The 19,141-nt window shown below is 38.6% G+C and overlaps 1 protein-coding gene across 3 annotated transcripts in view; it reads right to left on the bottom strand.

The window, feature by feature from the left end:
* dcc (DCC netrin 1 receptor) overlaps positions 1-19,141 on the bottom strand; it is an 842,366-nt gene that overhangs the window by 422,311 nt on the left and 400,914 nt on the right. For all 3 annotated transcript variants that reach the window (XM_039750409.1, XM_039750410.1, XM_039750411.1), the window contains exons 4-5: positions 15,990-16,140; positions 15,663-15,799 (exon numbers count right to left, since the gene is read on the bottom strand). In XM_039750409.1, the coding sequence (XP_039606343.1) occupies positions 15,663-15,799; positions 15,990-16,140 (288 nt within the window). The remainder of the gene's footprint in view (positions 1-15,662; positions 15,800-15,989; positions 16,141-19,141) is intronic.

Below are 19,141 nucleotides of genomic sequence, written 5' to 3'. Positions count from 1 at the left end.
GTAGTCCAGACGTGACAACGCACTCCTCTCAGGACTACCCAAAAAAGACATAAATCACTTGCAACGAGTGCAGAATGCAGCTGCTAGAATCCTAACTGGGAAAAGAAAATCCGAACACATTTCTCCAGTTTTGATGTCACTACACTGGTTGCCTGTGTCATTCAGGATTGACTTTAAAATACTGCTTATGGTTTATAAAGCCTTAAATAATCTCGCCCCATCGTATATATCGGAATGTCTGACATCTTATATTCCAAATCGTAACCTTAGATCTTCAAATGAGTGTCTCCTTAGAATTCCAAAAGCTAAACTTAAAAGAAGTGGTGAGGCGGCCTTCTGCTGTTATGCACCTAAAATCTGGAATAGCCTGCCAATAGGAATACGCCAGGCTGATACAGTAGAGTACTTTAAAACACTGCTGAAAACACATTACTTTAACATGGCCTTTTTATAACTTCACTTTAATTTAATACTGATACTCTGTATGCTCAATTCATCACAATAACTATTCATAGTGGCTCTAAAATCCGTACTGACCCCAACTCTCTCTTCTGTTTCTTTTTCCGGTTTCTTTGTGGTGGTGGCCTGTGCCACCACCACCTACTCAAAGTATCATGATGCACCAACATTGATGGACTGAAAGCCAGAAGTCTACGTGACCATCATCATCAGGTCCTTCCATGAAAACCCTAAATACAAAGAGGACTGTTTGACTTGTTAGGTAGAATGCCCAGAGGGGACTGGGCGGTCTCGTGGTCTGGAACCCCTACAGATTTTATTTTTTTTCTCCAGCTTTTGGAGTTTTTTTTTTTTTGTTTTTTCTGTCCACCCTGGCCATCGGACCTTACTTATTCTGTTAATTAATGTTGACTTATGTTTATTTTTTATTGTGTCCTATTTTTCTATTCATTTTGTAAAACACTTTGAGCTACATTTTTTGTATGAATATGTGCTATATAAATAAATGTTGATCGATTGATTGAACACCAAAGCCTGGGTCAGGAGTTCTGCTGCATAATCTGTCACATACCACCTGATCCTGCAGGTTCTCCGGTTTCCTCCCACAGCCCAAAGACAGGCAATCTTAAGTAAATGAATGTTGTTACATTGGCCCTAGTGTGTGTGAGTTCATACCAAGATGGATGCCTTGTGCCTAATACTTGTGGGGATGGGGTCCTGCTTTCCCACAACCCTGCCCTGGATAAGCAAGTTAGGGAAATGGATGGATGGATGGATAAATGAGACGTTAATTCTTTCCCATAGATTCCCTCTTTCTCTCTATCTCAATGTACTTGAATCATAGGCATGTCTTGAGAGGAAGTGTTTTCTTTGCACCTCTTATAGTATAGTAAAGTATAAAGACTCAGATATTCCAAAGTCACTTAATTGTTTGTTTATGTCCATTGTTTCTGACACAAGATCTATTAGATCTTCTAAAAAGCATATAATGTCACAATCACTGATTGAGTTCTTATTTATGAAGAAAGTGTATTGAAACAATTAAAACAGTCAGCTAGTAGATATTTAAACTGGAGATGAGTAATTCTGTGGTAGGTTGGTGCCCCGCCCAGGGTTTCTTTCCTGCCTTGCGCCCTGTGTTGGCTGGGATTGGCTCCAGCAGACCCCCATGACCCTGTAGTTAGGATATAGCGAGTTGGATAATGGATGGATGGATGGATAGAAGATTTGTAACTTACATACACTTCCAAATCCACTTATTCCAATGCAGGATTGTGGCAGCCTGTAATTTATACCAGCAGCACTGGGCACAAGGTGGGGAACAGCATAAGGTGTCAGTTCATTTCACAACAAACATGCAAATATTTAGACTCTCATAGAGGTAACTTAGAATCATAAATTAACTCGTCGATTACGGCTTTGAAGATGTAGAGAGACAAAATGCATGCAGACCGAGGGTGAATATGCAGATTCCACATAGAAGGCTAAATCTGTGACGCGACAGTGCATAACCACAATGCTTGGAGAGCGATTTAATCATTATACTTAGGAGTACTGTTTTAAATCAATTTTGTTTATTGTGCACTACCCAAAAAACACTAAAATACACACAACATGAAAAGGGACACTGCATTTAAAAAAAGCTTTTGAGAGATGTAGCAAACATATCCAAAACTTCTAAATAAAGAACTCAAGAAAGCTAGTACTTTGATTTCATGTTACTATAGCAGATAGAACAGAGGAGGCTAAAACATTTTGTAAAACTAGATCATTGACTAACACTCTCATAAGCCAGAATGAAAGATTTGTTTTTGAAGTGTAAAACCTTTCCTCTGGAAGCCCTGAAATCCGAAAATCCATCTGTTGTAGTTGATGAAAAAAAAAATTGTAGCAGAGCCGATGGTGTCTGTGACTGCTTCCTTGAAGATGTACTTCAATTTGCTCGGCTACAGTGTCATACCAGCATGTTTCTCTGCAAAGATTACTAGGAGACACTCAATTTAGCTGTGGGCAATATGTGACACTGGACAGATTACCAAGCATGCATTTACTCTGGGGTATCAGCCGCCTTCAAAGTGTTCCAAAGTGGAAAAGTCAGCAGGTATCCCTTTTCAAAGATGAAAACAGTCAAAAGAATGGAACAATATTGTTACTTTACTTCTTGATTACAGTGGAAAACTTATCCCATTCCCTTTTTTTATTATAATCTACTGTATTGTTGCCATTTTTTTTTTAATATGTTGAGAAGTGGAAAAAGTGTTCATTTTCTTTTTGTCCTTATCTTAAATTGTTATCTTTTCTTTAACTTTAGCTTTAAGCAATGTCCTGTGATGCACCAGCATCGACCTCAGTTAATAAATGTATTGGGTTTGTTAATATGTAAAATTAAATTATTCACTTTTTTATAATAGCACCAGTTATATAAACCTGCACTTAATATTTATTATATGAAAAATAAATGAATCCTCTACTTTTGGTCGATGAAAACCTCAGTGGTTTCTAGTAGGCTTTCAGATGTTTCCTAAAAACGTCATACAACTAATGTTTTCTTACAGTCATATCGATTATTCAACTGCTTTGCACAACATTCCTTGTCGAAGAGAGCTGCCTATATGCAGTAAATTTAGGCTGTTATGTTTATGTTGCTTTTCGAATTGTACTTTTGTGAACTGTTCTAAGGAGACATACAAGTAAGAGTTTCATTGTACTAAGGACACATAGGAATATACTTGGACTAACATACTGTCATGTCTCAGCCAGGGTTTCTCCCCTGGCTGGGGTTTACATTCATGTTTTATGTCTGTTTTTGATTCTTGTATTCATGCTAATTCTACTTTTGTTAATTATGTGCACTATTTTTTGTTTTTATTCAGGTATGTATGTTTCCTATTTTACGTTTTATGTGTTTTGGGGTGGTCCCCCAGGAGGTGGGGCCATCTGCCGATTACTGCCAGGAACTGTCCTCCACCCAGAAGGCTTCTTACAGTTCCTGGCAGCTCATTTCAAACATGCCTGGGGGTAGTGAGTTTACTTGTGCTTTTGTGGATTAATGGATTTTCGACCTGTTTGCTTGGGATTCTTGTATTGAGACCTTGTTTGCCAGGATTGCGTTTTGTTTTAGGCAACTACATTTTCCCTTTTGCATTCTACGGACGTTGCTTTTCTTTCAGAGCAATTTTCTGGAAATACACCTTTTTATTTTATAACTAACTGTCCCCTGCAGCTCAGCCTCTGTAGTACTGAAACAGGGCAAACTTTGAAAGATAATTAAAAAAAAATATATTGAGAAGAATTTATAATCGGTAGCTTTCATACCCGAGGGCCTCTTCATATACAATATTTTTGGTTTTGCTATCAGGGCCGAGAATGTACCTGTGATCTCTTTGCCAAATAATGTAAAAAGTTGGCAAGGTGTCGCTGGCCAAGCAGAAGGTAGGTACGCACCAATGTCAAACATTGCCACTGTATCTGATTGTGTTCGGCTCTGATGGGAGAGCGTCCCCCACGTGAACAGAGAAGCACGTGGCCATGATAATTCTACCAATCAGCAGGTACCCTCTAAAACACATGTAGCTCTGATCTCTCTCTCAAAAACGTCAAACGTTACTCTTTAACAATCTCTAGATGATAATGTCTGCTGAACAAACAGGTATCGCTAACTAAGCGGAGGGAAGATACACTCCAACACATGGAGAGAGGAAGACCAACTCAAATGGAGGAAGGAGTGTTAGTGAGGATTTCCAAGCTCGGCTCCCTAATCCTGAGTTTCCACCTCCCCTTCCTCTTCGCCCACAGCCTGTCTTGGATTTGTGCAAATAAATCGGTGCCGCGACTGAACTATCATATTTAGTGTGATGAAAGAAGACGTAAAATCAACCGGAAAGCTCAAGCAAATTGTAGAAAAATGTCTGATCTAAATCCGTTAAGTTGTTCGCTCGTTCTCTAGCTAAATGGATTTAAGATACTCCCCTGAGGCTGGTGCATGAGTGAGGAGGGTCCCACCTCCCTCCCCTCAGCCTGCTGCATCTCTCACGGATTCGTGCAAATAAATCAGTACCGCAAGCAAATAATGATATTTAGAGCAACGCAAGAAGTCAAAAAATCAACTGGAATGTTCAAGCAAATCATAGAAGAAACCCCCATCTAAATTCGTTAAGTAGTTCCCTCATGAAAAGCGGATGGACATACAGACAGACAGACGTTGGATTTTATATATATAGAGAAGGTATGTGTTTGCCCTTGTTACTAGCCTAATCTGATGTTTTTTCTCCTCTAGAAGGCATTTTTGGAACTGCTTTTTAAGGGACATGCATGCTTTGGAACTCCTAAATCATGGCACATACTGTACTTAATACAAATAATAATAATATAAAATATTACAAGAACAGGCCTAAAATAAATATGTGGTCAAGGATAAACAAAATCCTACTTTTAGATATTTGAAATGGTCCATCAATAACCACAAAAAGGACTTTCTTGGGGTTTCAACCAGAAATAGTTTACTTGGTGCACAGGCCCCTTCTGTAGGGGTAGCGAAATGACATCACAGGTAATGAGTCATGTGACAATCAACAGTATGAGAGCGCCATTGTAACCAACCCACCAAACGATGGTCACCACAGAACACTAGCAAACAGAATGGTGATGCAAACAAGTCGCGGAAATAATAAAAATTCAAAATAACTACATGTCAATATCTAATATTTAAAGAAAAATTATAAAAAACAAACAGCACAGTAGTGAACTTATTCCTGAAACAAGCTCAAGTTCAAGTCACAGGTTCTAAGCTGAAGAAGTTGGCAGAACATTAACTGAACACAATATTAGTCAATATTTTTATAAATGAATCGAGATTTCAAGATCTTTGAGGTACTGCTTTCTTTAGCACTGCTAGGCAACTTGTTCTATGTATAGTTATCTGTGTAAATAATATGTTTTAGATTTTGTAAGAAGCACAGCATGCTAATAACATGCTCAAAGGTTACTGGTGAGTGACTGGCAGAGGAAAAGTAAAACAGCATAAGGTGCAAGAACCCACACCAGGGCTTAGTGGTAACTTGAAAAACAGAGCAAACAATCCAGGACTTGTATACTAACTGGAAAGGATTTGTGTGACTGACCAGTCCCTGCGTGTACCTGAACATCAAACAGAAAAAAGGAGCTGTCGAAAAATGGAATTCAAACAAACATTACCTATACAAAAGCTTAATGGCTATGGTTCAAATCTGGCTATGGTTCAAATCTTTGTTTTAAGTCCATTTTTTTGATTTTTGATTTTCTTGTTTACATTAATAATGGTGCATCGATGCCTTGGTTATATCCCATGTGCTTTGTGGGTGGTCCCCCATGAGGTGGGGCCACCTGCCTGTCACCACCAGGAAATGTCCTCCACCCTATAAATCCAGAGTGACTCCCATAGATCCCGATGGTTCATGTTGAATCTGCTCGGGAGTGGAAATTTTACTTGTGTTTTACTGTGCCTTGTACCTTTTACGACCACTCGATCTTTGAACCTGTGATCTACAGTATTTTTGGTTTTGGTTCAGACTCTGTATTGGGAATGTGTTTGCCTTCTCTTCTCAGGCAATTCCTTTTGTGCTAAATGGAGCTACTTGCACTACTGAGCATTTTTGTTAAATATAAATCTTTTTCTTCAAAGTAATTACTGCAGTGGGAAATTTTGGAAGTATTTATAAGACTCCCAGGTCACGACAGGTCACGACAGTCAAGATAGAAAAAAAAAGTCTTTCAAAATTCAAGCAACTGATGGTGAAAAGAAGTGCAATGAAATAAGGAGTTTTAATTAATTATCTATTAAGTAATTATACTACATTACACTTTTTTACATCAAAAAATTAAGACATTTGAAATATCCAATGCCATTAGCCGCCTGCATATGGATACTTCATACATACACGATAAGAAAAAAATACACAACAAATGAAAATAACTATGTGACTCAACTTAGCTACTATGACAGAAAATGGCCTTCTGCATTGCCAATCGTTACAATGCCATATATGCCAGTGAAGTCAAGTTTTTGGACAGCACTGTGGACCCTTCTGTTGCTGCCACTGCTGAGGGGGACACACATTTCACTTGTGCAGGCTAATTCTTCTCATTGTGGGGCTACAAGGCTGAGATCCACTTCTTCTTCTTTAGCTTCTTAATGCAATATGTTGAAATCGCCGGTTAAACCTGAAAAAATACAATTCTACAATTCCTACTTCCTCTATGGGTCATTTCCTTCATGTGATAAGCTGGATTAGTGTAGCGAATGAAGAACTGGAGTTGGGATAGGGTGGGGGGTTCAAAACATGGGTATTATTTTTCTATTCTGGTCACCAAAACCTTTATTTTTCTGCTCCACTGTACCACATGATTTATTGTTATGAAAAAAATAAATAAATAAAAAATTGCTTCCATGCAAAATTCCAAATGTCCTTAGGCTACGCTTTAATTGGATAAATTGAAATAAAATGCTTTACTGGAATACCCCTGCTGTGCATAGCTAACAAGATTGAGAACAATGAATTGAAAGTAAATAAGGGTCTGAACTCTCCGAAAGCCTTTAAACAGACAGAGCATGAAAAGGTGGACTTGTGAACAGGACATGCATCAGAAGTGATGAGACACGGCTTTTACTCTGCAGACAACACTAACGCAAATGAGTAGTCTATGACAGGAAGCACATGGAACTTGACTAAGTGAATGTGGGGGTAAGGCTGATGCACTGGTGCTTGCAGAAGACTGGCCAGAGGGCTTATAAAGATGTGGCTAGTGCAACAGTAGGAGCTTTAACAGTATCACCAGAGCAGACACTTTATTACGTGATCCATCTAACAGCAAGGGACATTCATCTAAGCAGCAGTGAAGTTAGAAGATAAATGCTAGCGTGATAAATTGTTGAATAAGTAGTTTACTAAAGCCTAACTAAAAATGGAAGGATTTAAGCAAACTGGCCAGGTATGACTAAATGCGAGTGAGTCCGACACTTGTATGGTGCCTATAAAAACCATTTACTCCTTGGAAGATTTCACATTTGATTGTTGTACAGCATTTAATCACAGCAGATTTAACTTGGCTTCTTGATAATGATCAACAGAAAAAGACTCTCTAATGTCAAAGGGAAAACAAATCTGTAGAAAATGGTCTAATGAGCCTGTAGTTAGGATTTAGTGGGTTGGATAATGGATGGATGGATGGATAGTTGCAAATAGTCAGTCAGTCAGTCATTGTCCAACCCGCTATATCCTAACACAGGGTCACGGGGGTCTGCTGGAGCCAATTCCAGGGTGCCAGCCCACCGCAGGGCACACACACACACACTAGTTGCAAATATAAAACACAAAATAATTGATCATGGCACACAGGCACAGTTCATGTCCCAGGTACCCCCTTCCGTGGAGTTTGCATGTTCTTCACGTGTCTTCTGCATGGGTTTTCTCTGGGTGGTCCGGTTTCCTCCCACTGTCCAAAGACATGCCAGTTAGGTGAATGGGTGACGCTTAATTGGTCCTAGTGTGTGGATGTATGTGTGTATGTGGGTGTGTGTGATCGTCCTGTGATGGACAGGTGCCACGTCCAGGGTTTGCTCTTGCCTTGGGCCATTTGTTAGCTGGCATAGGCTCCAGCACCTGTCCCAGCCTGTATCCAGGTAAAGTGAATGAGAAAATGACATGACATGACAATAATTGATCACATAAATATGGACCTCCTTTAATATGACACACTTAGACCATCATTGGCTTTAGAAGTCACATAATCAGTAAAGATCACCTGTCTGCAGTTATGGGGTTTCAATTGATTGATGTATAAATACACCTTCATGGGAAGATCCTACTTGTGGTGGTCAGTATCAAGGCCTAACCTATCCAATGAAGACAAAAGAACAATCTAAGCTACTCCGGGAAAAGGTGATTGAAAAACACAAATCTCTGAATATCTCTTGGAGTCTAGTTAGATCATTAAGAAATTGAAAGAGTATGGCTGTAAGTCTGTTAGAGCAGGCCATCTGCAAAAACAAGTGAGGGAGGCCACAAGAGACCTTTAATAACTTTGAAGGACTTACAAACTACAGTACAGTAGACAATATTGGAGAGATAACAATTTGTGCCTGAGTGCTCTACCTCTTAGAGCTTTATGGGAGGATGGCAAAGAGAAAGCCAAAATTAAAAAAGCATAAATGATATTGACAGAAGGCACAAGGGAGACTCCGAAATCAGCTGGAAGAAAGGTCTATGGCTTGATGAGGCCAAAATTGAGTTTTTTGGTCATAAAAATTAAATAACTCCTTCTGTGGCATAACACTGCACATTATCACATATACACCATCTCTACTGTGAAGCATAATGGTGGCTTCATTATACTGTGGTGATGCTTCTCTGCAGCAAGCCCTGGTTTGAATATGAGGGTAAAATAAATGCTGCAAAATGTTGTGAAATCCTGAAGGAAGATCTAATGTAGTCTTCAAAGAAGCTGAGTCTCGGGAGATTTGTTTTCCAATAGGACAACAACCCTAAGCATAAAGCCAAAACTACACAGAAATGGCTTATCCGGCTATCTAAAAACAATGTTTATGTCCTGGACTGGCCGAGTCAGAGTACAGATCTGAATCCAACTGAGGATTTGTGACTGGACTTGAATGAGGTTTTTCACTTATGATCTCCATTCAACCTGACAGAACTCAAGCAGTTATGCAGAGAAGAAAGGGGGAAAATGACAGTGCGGAAATGTGCAAAGCTGATAGAGAGTGACCTGTGCTCTCAGACTCAACGCTGCCATGACTGCCAAAGGTGCATCTACTAAATACGGACATGAAGGAGGTGAATATTTATGCGATCGATTATTCTGCGTTTTATATTTATAATCAATTTAGACCACTTTGCAGAGATCTGTTTTCACTTTTATGTTAAAGACTTTTTTGTTGATCATTGTCAAAAAAGCCACATTAAATCCATTGTGATTCGATGTTGTATATTAAAAAAATCCAAGGGGATGAATACTTGCTATAGGCACTGAACCCAGTGCTGCCAGGAAGATCCTAATCTGTACTAATTAGATTTTCTAGATATTTTAAAAGCTTATGAAAGTACATATAAGTAATGTACATTCTTTACAATTGAAGCACAGGCACTTAGTGAGGGGAGTGATGATGACATGTTGGTGGTGGTTCAAGGATCAGAACTAGAAACCTTCTGTCTTAACGACCACAATAGCCACAATACCGTCTATTGGGACCTGCTGCCACGATAGGCTGCCGGACTGTCCTGCGGATGGATTAAGTAAATTCAGGTAACAGCTGAAATATTTTAGTCATTAGTTTTTAATGCAGTTCTATTATTGCTATTTCTATGAGATGGTTAATGCTGTCTTGCACCTGATGGTTCTAGGATAAGCTTTAGCACCTGTAACAGATGGCAGTGACAGACTGGCAAGTCAGCTAGGATGAACCCTGTTCTCTTACCTGGCCAGGAGGCCGAGATAAGCTGGCTTTGGGGTTTGGTTGGGGGTGAGACTGCAATCCCCTGAGGCAGCAGTGCTGGGTTCTGTGGGTGCTGCCAAGGGGAGCTGCAGGGTAGGGTTGTCCCCCTTTTTAGGAGCTCCAGTCTGATGCAGGAGTGCTTCTTTCTTATAACGTTCTGACACCAGATATACTCCTGGGTCCTGCATAAAAGAGTTCACCTCATCTCACTCGGGGTGTCAAAAAAATCAGGAGGAAGAGGGCAGCACTTGCCTGGAGGAGTGAAGGAATAAGTGTGGAAAGAAAGGAAAAGAAAAGGAAGGAGAGAAAGAATTGTATTGTGTGGCGATTGGAAAATGAGACCTGAGGAACTGTACATCATTCAATAAAAAAAAAAATCCCTTGAACCCGGGACTGTCTGTGTGTGGTGGTGCCTGGGGTTTGAGACTCAGTGATGCCCTCTGCAGGCCACATAGCCAATGTCCATGCACTGGGTTAAGTGAAGTCTGCTGTATTTTAGAACTTAATTAGTTGTTTCTTATTTTTCAAGAAACAATACATTTTAATTAACAAATGCTTAACTTTGCCAGAATAAACTAAGGTAAACTATACAATTAATATTAGGACAATCACCTGCCTTCTTCATCTTCTTTTCCACACAGTATCACTGTAATTGATTTGGTACTCAATTCTGTTTTTTCTCAAAGACATTATTTAGGTCCCAGCCATATTATCTGCATTCGAGCAGGCAGTGAATTGGCCAGCAAGTCCCGTATCTTCTCGTGGAGCGCAGTACATTGGGTCTCACAGATTTGTTTACCTTTGCTTCCAAGGCATGAGAGATAAATCACCAGATAGCACTGCCTTTAAAAGAAGGCTTGCAAAGCCAATCAGCGCCTATTAATTTTAATTTAAAGCTTGTTCATTTACAGCTACAATTGCCACTAAAGAATTATCTTAGTAGAACAGCCTTCCATTCTTAAACTGCTAAACCGGTAAAAAAAACAAAACACTTTTTGTATTTCAAATGCACTCACGGGCTGGTAGAGTGGCCAGTGACAAACGCTGTGTAATTGTAGGCTCGTGACCCAAAGTAAGAAGACCCAAAGTCTACCCAGAAGTGAATAATTAAAATAAATACTGAAATTTGGTGGGGTAAGGCTATTTCTTCTTATTTTGAAATTAGATGAAATACTCTTGTGGCCTCACTCAGGGGTGGTTTAGTGCTCTTAGGACCCAAGTTTAAATCCTGGCCCAGGCATTTAGTGTGTGGAGGTTGCACATTATTCCTGTGTTCATTTGAGATTTGCTTGGGTGCCGCTGAGTCCTCCCATATTCCGAAAGTATAAAAAGTATCACACCTCACAAGAACGAGCTCAAAGTTCAGTTCACACAGATTAAAATGAATCAACTCACATTCATAGTTCACCATTTCAATTTTGAACTAGTTCATGTTCAGTTCATTTTGTATTTTTAAAGGAGTGACAATAAATGACCCATGAGTTTACTTTTTTCAAATTTGCATGTCTTATGTTAGACTATTACAGTGTTATTTAATAAAATACAATAAGTTTTTTATTTAAATACACTTTATTGAGTTATACCCAGCAACAGACACGTATAACCATATATGCTAATATCCTCCTGGTCAAAAAAGAAATTAAATAGATGCAAGCATACATATAAATTACCGTTCTATTTCCAACCGTGTGATACAAATGGTGACTGTGGAACCAGCGTGTAGGTGAACTAACCTATTATGATGGCAGTTAAATTAAGCTGCCGGTCAAAATTCGCGTCACATATTGTATGTCCAATGGGGAAAAATATAAAGTGGCCTCGCGAAGTACGTTTTCCTAAAAGTGAAAGTGGAGCTTCACCGCATGCTCATGTCAGCAGGGTTGCAGCTTAAGCAGGCAGACACAGACAGTGCCTATTTGATTTTATGTTATTTTTTCCAAATACAAATAAATGGCAAAATATCTGTACAAAATAAATATCCGTAAAAAAACACTATTTGTGCTTATCCAAATACCGTATTGGGATTCGGCTCTACTCCTACGTTACAGGGTAAGGCAAAACGTTTAATCTGGACATATACCAGATCCAGAATGTCACATAAAACTGAACTAGCTCACGTTCAAGTTCTTCACTTGCAAATACATTGCGTTAAGTTCTTAGAAAAATAAGCTTGTTCAATGAATGCGCTCTTTTGAACTAGGTCATGCAGAACACTGCCTGGTAGTACTGCAGATAATACTCGAAACAATCCTTGAAGGATGCTAGTCCATCACAAGTCACACCCAAATATACAAATATAATTTGTGATTAAATCTAATATAATTAGCAATTTATGTGTGAATGTTCCGTGCAATGAGGTAGCATCTTATCAAGGCTTGGGTCTTGCATTATGCCAAGTACTCCCAGTATAAAAGTATAAAAGACATTATTATGACCACTGTGGGGGTTTCAGCACCACAAACCCTAGACACAACTGCATGGGTGTCATTCCCGGGTTTATTAACAACAATGCATAACAAATGGCTTCTCAGACATTGTATAAACTATTATTTCTCTCTTCTATTTCTCTCCTTTTTATTCCTCCAACTTTTTTCTCTATTTTTGTGTGAACTGTTTGCTTTGAATTTCCACTAAAAAGTTTTTAAACCAAACTTTATTGGAATTTTCCTTCTTTCCTTCCAAGTGAGCTTTGTACTTCTTCCACCCAACACCAACTCGCCTGGCTCAGGCAGATCAACTTCTCTTATCCAAAACCTGGGAGAACTTCTGGTGCCAGAGCATATCCCATTACAAGTACTTTCAGGTCAAGTGGAAGTCCCCGAAAGCACAGATCATAAATTTCCACAGCATTCTATGGTGGCACCCATTAAACCCAACAGAGCTGTTCCACAGCACTACAGTTCCCAGAATGCCCTGTGGGCTTCCATTTGGGTGCAGAGGCCCAGAGACATTTCCATCTAGTATATGGAGTCTCTATTATGTTGTCCTTTATCCACCCTGGGATGCAGACAGACTCCTCAAATTGTTGACTCTTCATGCCAGCTTTATGGCAAAGACAGGAATTGTCTTGTTATTTCTTATTCCTGGTCTCCCATCCAGGTAATTGACTAGGATCAATCCTGGCAGATATACTAGCCCATGTGTGCTGTCCATTTCTCTATTAATGATGACAAGGGTAACAATAATGGATTGTTCCTCCAGCTTCTACAGTATCTTTCTTCTTCCTCTTTTTTCTTCTATTTTCAGCATAGTTTAGTTCTCAGAACCGGTGGAGTGAATCCATCCTCTCCTCTCCCTGTTCATCCTCTCCTCTCCCCCTTCACCCTCTCAAAGTTTTTTCTCATTCTATTGCTCCCTCCCTCTCTTATCTTTATGCTGAGCTACACAAATCCTCTAAACTCACTATGGCAACAAGACCATTCTCCTAATTTAAACCTATCTTAGATCACAATTTTAAAAAATATAAAATTCATATCCAGAAATCCAAAATATAAGCATACTCAATTTCAAATTGTACATTGATTATGTATAATTCCTGCAAGCGCTTTGCGATTGGTCTTTCTCCTGTTCCTCCCTATACATTCTGCACCTCCAAAGTCACTGGTATGTTTCCCACATGTTCTGGAACTGCCCTTCTATTTCTCAGTAGTAGTAAACAGTTTCCTTTTTTCTTGCCTTAGATCTGGCTACAAACACACCTTTCTTTCCTCATATATATCTCCTATTAGACCTTTCTTTCCTTACTCTTACCTTTCTCCAGCAGAAAATCCTTTCATTGGGTACTTTAGCTGTCAAATTATCCTTTGCATCTCACAAAGAGAGGCTGGTTCTTTATCCCTGGATCTACAGGATTTCTCATTTTATAAACTTTTGCTTCTTGAATTATCAGCCATGAGAATCAATGTAGACTCCAAAAATATTCATAAGAGTGGGATTTGGTTATTTTGATATTATTTAGATTTTTTCTGATTTAGGTATTTTATTGAGTTAATTTCTTATGTTTTACATTTTCATCTTTACAACAAATAATTGATCACAAAAAATTGATTACTCCATCCTTCCATTTTCTGAAACTGCTTATTATTATTTGTCAAGACTTCTTTTCAAAGGACACATGTAACGTATTTTCATATAGTGATCATTTTGAACTTGCTTAGTATTAATTGACATCCCTTCTGTCTTATTCTGAAAAGCATTTCATCATTGAGGATTATGGAAAGTAATTGGAGGAGGGGGATTTACGTTAAATTGCTTCATTGGATGCACTCTTGATGTAGTTAGGGATTCAGGTGTCAGCAGTATTTTAAAAACTATCAGGAACACCAACAACATGGATGCGAGTTTATGCTGATTAGCTATGCCTTTGTTTTGACTGTTATAAATCAGGAGGACATATTCAGTCAATTAAAAAAAAAAAACTGAGTGACTGTGACATGCACTTCATATACAAAGCAGAAATTATGACTATGCTGTTGACTGTTTGTGTTATGATCTGAGTTTGTAATTTATTTCTGTGAGAAATCCATGATGGATTTGCGCAAAGTACTGTACATACTCGCGTTTAAGTTTTCCCGCTTGATTTTACCGTATTATATTATAATGTCGGTCATATAAGTCGAATGCGGAAAACTCACGCTATTTGTTCAAGAGATTATGATATGCTAACACCCACATGAGAGAGTAACCAAGGAGCGCACTTTTTCTTTGTTTTGTGCCTGTGTGACCACACGGTAATACCCAAACTATTCCGAAGCGACGTTTGCACTGTTTTGTGTTTTCTGTATTTCACACCCTCATACACCTTTATCATAAGAGCATCCCTTATCTATGCTGGAGCGTTCGATCAGAAGAAAATATGAAGCTAGTTTTAAATTAAAAGACGCCGAAAGTGACGAAAGAAATTGGTAACTGCGTCCTCTGCAACAAAAGATGTGTATGAGAAACTGATGCGAGATTGGAGGGAGCAAGAAAATGTAAAAAGCAAATAAAAAAATGAAGTGTTGCATTTTTGAATGGGCGTTTAAGTCGGATCTGATTTTATGATCGATTTTCCGGGTTTCAACACCCGACGTATACACAAATATATACGGTATACATTTTTTCTTAGGTTTTCCTACCAAAGGAATCTAATTCTAGCTTCTTTATAGCATTCATGGGCCCTGCCATTTTGCCAAAGTCAGTCTGGTCATTGCTATGGTAAATTACCCACAAGTCTCCAGGAGTGCATGACACGAGACACCATTGGAGCAACCATATAAAGGTCAGCACATGTGGTTTTGAGCTATCCAAGTATCATATAAATATGCCATTGGTTTATTTAATTTGCTTTATAAACTCTTTTTGGTTACTAAGCATTCTTTGTGATATTTTGGGTCTTTGATTTCTGCTTAGCATTTTTACTGCCAACTGTGTGGTTTGATTTTTAATTACAACTTTGGATTCTCTTTCGACCTTTGCTTTGTTCTTCTGATCTCTTTGTATTTTAAATCTCTCTGTTACCTTTTTGAATCAAGACAATTTACATGAGTGCAACCTGACAGGGACTGGATCTAGTTTTGCAGTGGATACTGCATGACAGGCTGTAAACGGATTTTGTGCTTTTGGGATTGTTATTTTATCCAGATAGAAAGCCACCCTGGATGAAATGCAAGTTCAGCACAGGATTGTAAAACAACTTTCAACTGCTGAATGAAAATAATAAAAGTAAGTAGATGCTCACCCATCACAGACAGTTCTGCTGTAGCACTGCTGTTTTCAGCTTTGGTTGATGCCACACAAGTGTAGGTCCCAGAATCATCATCCGTAACTCTTGTAATAAGCAGATTGCTACCTCCCAGTAGGGAATATTTTTTTGATCTAGAAAGAAAGTAAAAGAAGAAGAAATAGCACAATTAGAATTTATACTAATTTAGATCATCATGTGAATATTATATCTATGTGGTAAGTTGTAAAAGTATATATGAGTGGAAATTAAAGCTAAAAGAAGATGTTTGCATTGGAAAATATAAACTATGAGCTAGGAAGAACACAAGGTCACTAGGAATACCTCATTTGAACGAGTTCACTCCCTCGCATCCATTGAAAGTTTGGATTTGGGTATCCAGAAGCAGAGCATTCGAGAATGGCATCTTTTCCTTCTAGAGTAGTAACATCAAATGGTCTCTGAAGAAATGTTATGGCTCGAGGAAGGCCTGGTTCTGTAAATTAAGAAAAAGACAACTGAAGAACGTGTGAAGTTCACTCTATCACTATGTGAAAACTCTACTTAAGTAGGAAATCAGAAAAGTTTAATCCATATTTAAAGCCGAATTAAACAATAAAAGCATATATAAGTTTTTTGAGAACTTTGCCTCTAAATAATACTAATTTTTCACATTTGCTCAATCCAGTTCGGACTAATACAGGTGGAAGACTTGCAACTTCACAGGTAATAGAAACATGTATTAGAATTAAAAAAATAACGTCATTTCCAATGAAAATGATTCATTCTTAGCAGCTGCTTGTTATACTTTCCTTTATTTCCATATTAAGCTATTAATAAGTTGAACAAAATTGACAGAAGACTGCATATTTGTGTTTAGTATTGTATGATAATCCAACCATTCAGTTCCGGACGTGCTTAATTCATATTATAACTCTGGAAGCTGGAGTTCTTTCCAGCAGCAGGTACCAACCCTGGACAGTGTGGTGGTCCATTTCAGGAAATATTTACATTCGTGCCACTTTAGAGTAAATGATCCTAATATACATGTTTTGGAAAACAGAAAAATCAATTATTGGTAAGCTTAGAAATGTATTTGAAACTTGTTTCTAATTAACTCATGTGTGATTGGGAGACAACCTCAGGGCTCACCTACTGATAATTTCACTCCAAACCAGAGGGAGGCACTGTTTTCTCTGGACTTTTCTCTTCTACCCTGTGCAGAAGTAATGATTTGACGGTTATTCCAACTCAGATGTCTAATTGCCTTTTCCGGGTCACCACCTTGAAAACTAGCTCCAGCTCCATCTTGGGGCAGTCCAAAGAAGACTACCATCTGAACAAGACTACATTACTTTTGGCTTTTCATTCACCCATCCATAATTACATGGGGCTTACCTAGATGCCCCACACCTTTATGATGTTCCTTTACTTCAGTTACACTCTGTTTACTTTAGTGTCTTGTTAGAGGCTCACTGATACCTACAATGTAAAATTCATGCATGTGGGTAATTGTTAAGCAATAAATGGAAAAAGAAGCTTCCTGACACTCCACTGCTGTACGGCTGATAGACAGCTCAAAGGCGCCTTTGTGACACTCCAGTTTATGAATTTCTTGGTTTCATATGTATACTGTGAAACTGTACCAATATTATTTCTTACTGTATTATACAGTAGACTCACCTATTCAGCATTTTATATAAGATTAGATCTCCTGGAATATGTTCAGTTCTAATTACAATATTACAATTTACATGTTTTCTTAATAATAAATATTTATATCTTTTTAGCTTATTGAACAGAACTTCAGGAATAAGTACAGTTCTAATTACAACATCACAATTTACATGTTTTCTTAATACATAAATATTTATATCTTTTTAGCTTATTTAACTCTGCCTTTGGTTACATGTCGGCTGGAAATGAGTCATTAGTTCATATTGATATCGCAAAGCGGACACTATACATCATTATAAAGTCTTGCATTTTTAATTATATAGGTAGGCTGAATTAAAAGGTTATCTTCCACAATATTTTTGATATATGAGGTGTGATCAAAAAGTACAGTAAATGTTGATGCAGAGCACCATCCAAGAGCAACGCAAAACAATTCAATGCAGGTTCTGACATGTCCATCCTAGAGCCTAGTTTGTGACAAGTTTCAACTTGTTTGATACTGTCAGTCGTTTGTGAGCAACTGTTGAGTTCATGTTTTTGTGACAGATAGAGGGCGCTGTCGTCCACTTGAACCCCCAGACCAAACGCCAGACACCAGGTAAAAGTCCAACAATTAGACTTTTTATTAATACACAGTGCACAAAGCACCCTCCTCTCCACAATACTCATTAAATAATCAATACACAGTACAATAATCAATCCACCACTCCCAGACGCATTGCCACCCTTCCACCCAGCTCAGCTCGACATCTGGGATTTCCCATAGTCCTTTTATATTGCTTGACCTGGAAGTGTTTCGATCCTTTAGTCCATGTGACCTCCTAACACTGCCGGGTCAGATAAAAAGTCCTCTTCTTTCATTACAGGAGTACGTCATTTCCCCTGTCGCTGTGACTAAGACGTACTTCCGGGTTATTGGGCACATATGATTCTCTGGGCCTCCTTGCAGCGTCCTCTAGGGGCCCCTGTGGTATCCAGAAGGTCTGTGGATGAAAACTCCAATGTCCAGAATTCCCTGCTGGCATTCAGGGCACCTCCATGCTTTAGGGAGAGCTCCACCTGGCGGCCTGGAGGTATTGGCCGGCCATAGTCCACAGTGTGTTTTTTAAGTTTGTCATTAATAATAGATATCGAGCAACGCATTAACATGAAATTTTGTTTCAAATTGCAAACAGCTCAGGAAACCCATTAGATGTTAAAATTGGTTTATAGTGACACTGCACCAAAAATTAAGACTGTTTACAAGTGGTTTGATCGATTTCATAATGGATCTGACTCAGTTGAAGACAAGAAAAGATCAGGGCGTCCTTCAACATCAACAACCGAGGAAAATGTTGAAATAGTTTTACTCTTCATCATGACAATGCTCCTTGTCACACATCCCTTCTAGTACAACAATTTCTGTCGAATAAAAACATTATGTTGTGTCTGCATCCACCTTATTTGCTGGATCTGGCACCGTGCGACTTCTGGCTGTTCCCTAAATTAAAAATGACAATGAAAAGCAAATGATTTCAATCCATTGAGGACATCCAGGCAGCCACGACAGCCCAGCTAAAGACACTCTTGAAAGAAAACTTCCAGAACTACTTCGCAAAGTGGCAGAAGCATTGGGATAAGTGCATTTGAAGTGGAGGGTGATTAGTAGTTGTAAATCTTTTATTGCAATAAAGGTTTCTTTATTAAAACATTCACCGTATTTTTTGATCACATGTCGTAAATTAATGTAAAGTGTACAGGATGTAAAATTAAAGAGCTTCTCAGATTAGCCGTATATGGTATGATCAACAGTCCTATATGTAAGTTAATGTGTTATTCAT

The sequence above is a fragment of the Polypterus senegalus genome, chromosome 4 (assembly GCF_016835505.1).
Source record: "Polypterus senegalus isolate Bchr_013 chromosome 4, ASM1683550v1, whole genome shotgun sequence".
NCBI classification, from domain to species: Eukaryota; Metazoa; Chordata; class Cladistia; order Polypteriformes; family Polypteridae; genus Polypterus; species Polypterus senegalus.
Note: the sequence above shows the minus strand (reverse complement) of the source record. Positions and strands in the feature narration are given on the sequence as shown.